This window comes from Lepus europaeus, chromosome 15 (assembly GCF_033115175.1).
Source record: "Lepus europaeus isolate LE1 chromosome 15, mLepTim1.pri, whole genome shotgun sequence".
Lineage (NCBI taxonomy): Eukaryota > Metazoa > Chordata > Mammalia > Lagomorpha > Leporidae > Lepus > Lepus europaeus.
Genome location: NC_084841.1, coordinates 40,454,375 through 40,462,945, shown reverse-complemented (window position 1 = coordinate 40,462,945; position 8,571 = coordinate 40,454,375). Strand labels below are relative to the sequence as shown.

Here is an 8,571-nt window from a genome sequence, read left to right as displayed (position 1 = left end):
CTTGAAATCTCAGGCTAGTTTCCCCATGTCCTTATTTAAAAACAAACAACTAGGATTTGAAAAGAAATCCACCCAGGTACACGGCAGCAGAGCCTGGCGGGGATGCTGCTGGGTGGTTCAGCTGTTGAGTTCCGTGGTCTCGTCCATCTCCTCTGGGTTTTTGGTCATTTTCTCATATTTCCTTTTGAAGAAGCCGAGCTGTACAAGTGATGATATAAAAATGTTATCACCCTCTGGATATGCGGATTTCTTCAATTTGACCATTACAGCGCATACATGTGTGTGTTGGAACACCACACTGCACCCAATAAACGTGCAAGTAGGAAACGTGAGCACCGTGGTTTATTTTGTATGGTACCCACTTTCTCTTAAGGAATCTCTGAAGATTGTGCTGGGTGGACTGCTTACCTGGTACTTGTCACCTCTTTAGTGAAAAGAATTGATAGTTCAACTGAGTTTCATAAATTTTCAGTCTACTTTATTTAAACAAAATGTAGATGATCCTGCTGGTTGAAAGGAAGTTTTTTGTTTTTTTTTTTTGAGAAAAAATACCTCATTTTCAAGGAGCATGAAGGGGGACATCATAAACATGCATTTCTTTTCCCCTTATGAGAGAGGAGACACCATATAAAAACCCAAGTTGCCTTTTTGTAAGGAGAGTCAAGCAGAGGCATGCAGGATCTCTGTATTATGAAATATGAAGTGTTCTTACCTTCCATAAAATTGCAACCAGCGCTAACAGCAAAAGGATCCCAGCAATTATACTTCCAATTATGACTCCCATTGGCACTTCAGCTTTCTCGTCAGGCTTCATTATCATGAGGGGAACCTGTAAATGTATATTCCCAATCCAGTTACCTAATTTCAGCATTGACAAGCTGAGCTAGTCTAGTCCAGTGATCCAATTGTATGGATGCCGACTCAGGATTCTTCAAACATTGTCCTTGACTACTTGAGAGAAAACATGCCTGCCAAGTTCAAGAGAGAACAACAGTCTGCTGGTGTCCTCCCTAGAACTGCATCAGTGTCTCGTGCCTGTGATGGGACTGACCCTCCTGGAGGTATGAAACAGGAGGAACTTGAGTTTCTGGCACATGTTACCACCACCAAGTGAAAGCACCATCAGCAGGCCTCGGGAAGGGAGTAAACCAACCAACCAACCAACCTCGGCTGGACTAGAAAGCAGTTTGTCTTGGGTATCTAAAATACTGCTTTCACTGAATTCTCATTCAAGGTTGGTACCAATTTTGGGGAACACAAATGTCTGGGCTCAGGTTGACCTTTTGAAGAATAAACTTATCCTTGAAGCTACTTAGGATCCTTTACGTTCACATGGTGGCACTCTTGTGATGCTGCTATGGAATGGGTATTCTAAGAGTTTTGGTGATAAAACTGCCTATTTTTTTAAACTGGAATCTCAACCATTTTCTTCACAGAGTACTCATTAAAGAGTCCTGTGCTGGACCAAAAGAGTGTAACATCTAACTTATTTGACTTAGCACTAAATGGCAGTGGAGGAAGTGCTGCCTTCTATCGTATCATCTGTGAGGTGCATTACACTTAAACTTGGCCTTGGTTGGTGACTTTTTAAAAATTTGTGTATTTTAGAGCTAAAATAGGCTTTACAAATTTATGGATAAGATGACTAAAAATCCATATTGCTCACTGCAGTCATCTGCCTGCCTCTCTATTCCAGAGTTTCCTCATCTGGGGCCCACATATTCCTGTGGATCCCCATGGATGAAATTTTGTGGATCAGAGTTAGTAAGCCTGGGACCCAATCACTTATCTGTAGGAATGTGACAATTTATTATTTAAAAACATTATTCAAAAACTCCAAATTGTTTATATTTTAAAATATTCATAGACAAGTTGGCCTCTGTTGTTTATTAGCATTGCTCAGAGAGTCCAAGAAAAAAATCTGAGTGTATTAAAATATTTGAATTTTCAATTAATGTGTTTAACATTGCTTTCTAAAAAACAAAGATTTCAGAATTTCACATATGACTTGAGCACGACATTCTTCTGAAGTGAGTTTTGAAAAAAAACACTGTAGTACTTTTTCCCTAGGATAAGTTCATAGCACTTTGAATTCGAAGTCCACATTTCCCTTGGCTCCATTTCCGATTTTCCGTGCCCAAACCTCTGAAGAGAGGGCGTGCACTTTCCCTGAGGTTCCTTAACCAGAAGCAGAAATGCATTCTCTGTTGAGTGCATCACTGTCCCTGGGACAAGAATGGGACAGCAGCGCTGTGAGCAGCCCCAAGTTCATGGGGCCATGGATTTCTCAGCCAAGTCCGTAGGCAGAAAAAGTGGACTGAGGCCAACTGCCAAGCTGGCCTTGGGGGCAGAGTCTTGAACTGGCTTCCAGCTCCTAACAAAAGCTTTGAGAGGAAAATACTCAAGGCTCTGCCAGCAGATTAGCCAGGCATGGAAATCCTCTGTATCTAAATAAGGCATATTCTACCCAGAGTTTCAGTGCAAAGGAAAATGTCCTGTGCCAGCTCTTGGAACAGAGAACCTTTGTTTTCTGTGAAAATACATTTCTCTGCAGAAGCTTTTTCATCAAGGGGTGCATTTACAGTTTTCTAGAATGTAAGACTTAATGAATGGATGTGTCACATAATGTCAGTGTCTGTTTTTAAGGAGTACTATTTTGGAAAAAAGGAACCTTCTAATGTCTTACTTATTAAGCATGCTTCAGTACTCCTCTTTTAAAAAAGTACTGTAAAGTACAATTTATGAGTTAAACAAACACAACTTAGATTTTATAGCCCCCAATCTAGAGAGTTCCGTGTGAGCATGGAGAGAAAGGAAGAACTGGTGTTGCCAGGTTAGGCACGGAGAAGGGACACCGTGGATCTCCAAGCAAGACAGAGCCCCTTTTGTGACTTACATTAGATCATTACTTGTTGAAAAGCCAGCTTTGCCCATGTGAGGATTTGGAGGAGGACCAGTATATCACTCAAATTTTAGAGCAGCAAACACCCTTATCAAAAGCTCAGTATTATAGCCATCAGATTCTTCTGGGTTGCAGTCAGGTATTTCCACATGCAAGTGGGAAGAATGACTGCTGCAAATGAAGAAAGGGGCCGCCTGGCGCAGACTAACACCGTGTGGGGGGTGCCGTGCACTCACCGTGACGGTGTTTTCTTCGATCACGAATATCTGGGGGTTGTAGGTGTCAATCTTTGCAGCTGCTGTCAGTTGTACTGTCTGGAAAGGCGACTGCAACACAAGAGCAAACACTTTAGGGGCTGGCATTGTGACAGTGGGTAAAGCCATTGCCTGCCATGCTGGCATCCTGTATTGCACCAATTCATGTCCTGGCTGCTCCACTTCTGATGCAGCCCCTGCTAATGGACTGGGAAAAGCAGTGGAAGGTGGCCCAAGTGTTCAGGTCCCTGTCACCCATGTGGGAGGCCCACAGGAAATTCCTGGCTTTGGCCTGTCATCTGGGGAGTGAACTAGTGGATGGACAATCTCTATGTCTCTGTCTCCCTCCTCTTTCAAATAATTGTTTAAAAGGAATATATTTACTTCAGCAGTAGTAAACGCAGAAATCCATGTTTATGATTTGTTTCCTGGTGGGAAGTGGCGAGAAAATCCAAGTCTTGGAGAACTTGTGGGACAGGCGCCTTACTCGGTTATAATACCTACATTCCGCATCACAGCACCTGCTTTCAGCTCCCAGCTTCAGTTCCCGATTCCAGACTCTGGAAGGCTCAAGTTGTTGGGTTCCTGACACCTATCTGGGAGACCTGGATTGATGGGTCAGCTCTCACCCAGCCTTAGCTGTTGTGGGGAGTTGGGTAGTGAATGGGACACCTCTCTAAGTAAACAATTGAGGAAAAATCCCCAAAGACTCTTCGAGTGCTTAAATTGGTAGTATGGGGCCTGGCGCTGTGGCGCAGCGGCTTAACACCCTGGCCTGAAGCATATGGCATCCCACATGGGTACTGATTCTAGCCCTGGCTGCTCCTCTTGCAATCCAGCTCTCTGCTATGCCCTGGGATAGCAGTGGAAGATGGTCCAAGTCCTTGGGCCCCTGCACCTGTGTGGGAGACCTGGAAGAAGTTCTTGGCTCCCGGCTTTGGCCGGAGCTGCACTCATCCATTGTGGCCATCTTGGGAGTGAATTAGCGGATGGAAGATCTGTCTCTACCTCTCTCTGTAACTCTTTCAAATAAATAAAATAAATCTTTAAAATAAAAATTGGTAGTATGGAACAGCACAGCCATCAGAGGTAGCTAGGGAACTTGTGAAATGTGCAGATGATTGGGCTCTGCTTCTGAAAATTAAACCAAGTCTCTGAAGGATGGGATCCAGACATCAGCAAATTAAAACATTTCCCTGGCTGCCACAGTAGTCTCCCGCGTGGGTGGCAGGGAACCAACTACTAGAACTATCACCTGCTGCCACTCAGGATGAATATTAGCAGGAAGCTGATTGCAAGTCAAGCTGGGACTCAAACCCAGGGACTCCGATAGGGGACGCAGGTGTCTGAAGCAGTGACTTAACTACTGTGCCCAAAAGGCAAGCTTTTAGTTATGGAAGATTATAGTGAAGGTTGTAAAGTGAACTTTGCAACGTGACAAAATTGCAAGTTGAGTTTATATACTTACCTGAATGAGGCATATAATGGAACGGGAAACCAAAATTTAACAGGGAAGAGAATTTTCCTTTAGGTACGTGTATGTAAAATAATACCATTTAAAAGCACACTGTAACTTGACCATGCCTGTTGGCAGCAGACAGCTGAACTTTCTGGCATGTTATACATCATCAGTAATAATTACAGATTTCCTAATCCAGGTGTTTCTACCAAACACATTGGATTTGGGGTAGGCAGATAGGAAGGGCATACATTTTATGTTGACATTACCAGTAACATTTTATTATGAAATAACTTTATATGTTTTCCTCAAGTGAGTTACAGAAAAATTGGTTTTTAAATGGAAACATTGATGTGTGTATTTCACTATTGTTTTCTCTGTAATGCAAATACTGGACCAGATGCCAACTGTGAAGTAGAATACAGTGCTCAAATTTTAGAGCAGCCCTCACATACCCTGGCTAGTAGGACTCAGTTTTTTTGGTTACCAGGGCACACAATCCAACAGACTCCATGAGGTAATCTGCTAAACTATATCTAGGAGCCAGAAAGAGAAAATATATTTCCAAAAAGTGAGCAGTTTGTTTCCTTTCCATTGGCTTAGTCTCTGGCTATTCTTAATTTTCTCAAGATGGACAGTTGCATCAAAATTAACCCCACTCACTGCTCTCTTAAAGATCTATTATTGATGGAACATAAGCAGTATTGACAGTGACAAAAGTGGGAAGAAATAAGTAACTTGGAGAATTGTGGTTTCATACTTCCTGTAGGTTATAGAAGACAGCATTTTTCTTACAATACTGTTAACATCTGTACTCCCACAGCAGGCCCTTTGCACAGGCACACGATGGTCTCCTGCAGGGCAAACACACAGGTGGGCAAGCATGCACACCTGGGGAGTGAAGTGACACACCTGCTAGCATTCATCAGAGCATTCACTTAGAAATTGCAGCCAGTGTTGCCATTAATTTGAGGGCCTGAGCCATCACTTAGTGATGGAATTATTTGAAATGTCATGTTGAATTGCACCACCACCACCACACACACACAGTGGCAACAAAAGGCAGCACATTAATGGCCTCTAATACAGGAAATGAGATCCACATTTCAGACTGGATCACCCAGGTAGACTGAGAACACCCAGTTTTCCATAGAAATTGCTGAAAACAAGATGGGGATAATCATTTGGCCTTTCCAAAGGAGGAAAATGTATAGGACTTGAGAGATAACTCCCAAGGTATCATCTCAGTTTATCCACCATAACCATATGGAAAAGCATAAATAATATTCTTCCTAAGAAGCTGGTCTTATAATTGAAATGACGTAGCTCTAACCCAACCTGAGACAAACAAAATGCTTTTTACAGAGCTGGCGTGATTGCATTTTGATGTGCAACAGCACGTTTTTCCTTTCCAATTGGCAGAGTTCGCTATGAAAACATTTGTTCCTCAAACTCAAGGAGCCAAGAATCGAGTGGTAAAAGTGAGCACCAAGCTGCAGCCGCTTTGCACCAGAGGATTTAGAATTATCCTGAAGGCACGAGAGCCAATGCAGCTCAGAAGCAAATAAAAGCAAGGCCAAAAGAAAACGCACCTCCTCACTTCCCCATTCCTCACCCCTGCTTTGATTTTTTTTTTTTTTTGCATTCAGCATTCCTTTCCCTTATCCAAGAATATTGCTCTTATTTGGACTCCAGGGACAAGTGTGGAGAGAACCAGTTCTCTAACACAAAACTTGAAAGCAAGGAGTGGAGTTGATTGGAGACATCATGAACTAGTGAAAAACCAGGGAGTGGCGTCTAGTTGTAAGCACCTTGTGAACTGATTTATTTAAAAGAAATGAACTAGAGCCACAAAGGGCCCCAGAGGTTTCAGACTAATTTGTATTTTGCTACTCAGTTGGAGCCAGGAGTGGTAAAAGGGATGGCCAATCACTGAAGCAAGCAGATGTAGGGCAGCCTGTCTGTCCTTGTATTTCTCACGCCAGACTGATATCCTGGCTACCAAAATCCCTGCTCAAAGTAAACACTGCTATAGCACATGGAAAATCAGCCCTGACCTGGCTTTGGCACTTTGTGCAAACTGCTCTTGGGGATGGAAATGACTCAAGTTGTCAGGGCACTGGGTTCTTTTATCAGAAGATGGGAAAAACAGAACAGAGGGTTACTTGGCCCTAATAAAGGAAGATGGACCCTCAGCTACTATGTGTCTACTGGGTAATTTAAGATCAGTTATCTAAGAGCTCTAGGAAAGAGAAAAAGACGTTTTTGACTCAAGTGTGATGAAGACTGGGAAGATGGAAATGTTGGGAGCATATGAAAAGAGGCAAATCAAAAGCAGCTGATCTTGACACCATCGTGATGTCATAGGTCTGCACGGAACCTCAGAAGCAGATTGTATCATAAGCACCACAGGTGACTGAGGCGTGGCCAGATCGGGCGAGCACTAGGACAGGATGAAAACAAGCTGCTTTCCTGCTCTGGCTTATCTGGGCACTGCTGGTAGTAGCCGAAATATGAATTTTGTCAAAACATGAGATTTTCTCCACAATGCAGCCTTACATTTCCTTGCTGTTGATAGACCCGGCCAATAAAGCTGATACTTACTGCTGCAAAAGTCCAGTTCCAAATCCTGGTAGACACATTAATGAAGTACTCGCCTTTCACGTGGAGGTCCTTTAGCCAGCAGGTGACATTACTACAGGAAGCAGTTCTGCAGTTCTTTCAGGTTGAAGTCAGTAGCAAAAGGAGAGAGAGGGTTGGCATGGGTTTAAAACCATAAGTGCTAACATTTCACAAAGACAGATAAACCCCCTGGCTAGAAAAGATCTAGGCAAACAGGCAATCTCATGAACTATTAGAGCTCATATCTATTCATCTGGGATCTTGGTACTATGTCTTGAAGTGTAAAATGTGCATACCCCCTTGCCCCTGCCATTTCCTGTCTGTATGTATCATCAGAAATATGTGGCACAAAGTGCACCAAGCCTGTTATACTATTTGAGAGTAGAAACAAAAAATGATGCTTATCAACAATATACTCATCAATTATTGGACATACACAAAATAGTCATTAAGCATAACGAAAAAAGATTAATTTCTGATTAAAAAAATGTTGAGGGGCTGGCACTATGGCATAGCGGTTAAAGCTGCTGCCTGCAGTACCGGCATCTCATATGGGCAGTGGTTCAAGTCCCGGCTGCTCCTCTTCCGATCCAGCTCTGTTATGGCCTGGGAAAGCAGTTGAAAATGACCTAAGTGCTTGGGCCCCTGTGCCCATGTAGGAGACACGGGAGAAGTTCAGGCTCCTGGCTTCAGATTGGCCCAACGCCAGCCGTTGGGGCCCATTTGGGGAGTGAACCAGAGGATGGAAGACCTCTCTTTCTCTTTCTGCCTCTGCAACTCTGCCTTTCAAATAAATATTAAAAAACAGTTTGTGGTACGAGATCAGCAGTTCTCAGGGGACAGAGGATGAACAGTGGAGCAGAGAATTCCTAGGGCAGTGAACACATTCTCTGGTGCCATAACTGCAGACACACGTCAGTATACATTTATGAGGATCCAGAGTGTGGATTTTATACCACCAGTGAACTAGGATGCAAACTGTGGATTTGGGGTGATAATGATGTGTCAGTGGTACGCTCATTCATTACAACAAATGTTGCCCTCTGGTTTAACCTTTTGATAGTGGAGGAGGCCATGGATATTTAGGGACAAGAAGTATCTGGGAAACTTCTGTAGATTCCATTCAATTCTGCTGTGAACCTAAAACTTTTCTAAAGTCTAGGGCAAGTGTTTGGCATTGTGGTTAAGGTGCTGCTTGAGACAGCGACACCTGACATCAGAGTGCCTAGCTGGAGTCCTGGCTCCTGCACTTCTGACCAGCTTCCTCCTGGTGGGTATTCTGGGAGTCAGCAGATGATGGCTCACATACTTGGGACCCAGCCACCCAAGTCATA

General features: G+C 43.4%; 1 protein-coding gene across 1 annotated transcript in view; it reads right to left on the bottom strand.

Annotated features, from left to right (window-relative positions):
- Positions 1–110: 110 nt before the first annotated feature.
- The window catches only part of ITGA2 (integrin subunit alpha 2), a 113,346-nt gene continuing 104,885 nt past the window's right edge, over positions 111–8,571 (bottom strand). The window contains exons 27-30 of the mRNA XM_062211856.1: positions 7,220–7,333; positions 3,139–3,228; positions 713–829; positions 111–198 (exon numbers count right to left, since the gene is read on the bottom strand). Coding sequence (XP_062067840.1) covers positions 118–198; positions 713–829; positions 3,139–3,228; positions 7,220–7,333 — 402 coding nt within the window. The 3' untranslated portion in view covers positions 111–117. The remainder of the gene's footprint in view (positions 199–712; positions 830–3,138; positions 3,229–7,219; positions 7,334–8,571) is intronic.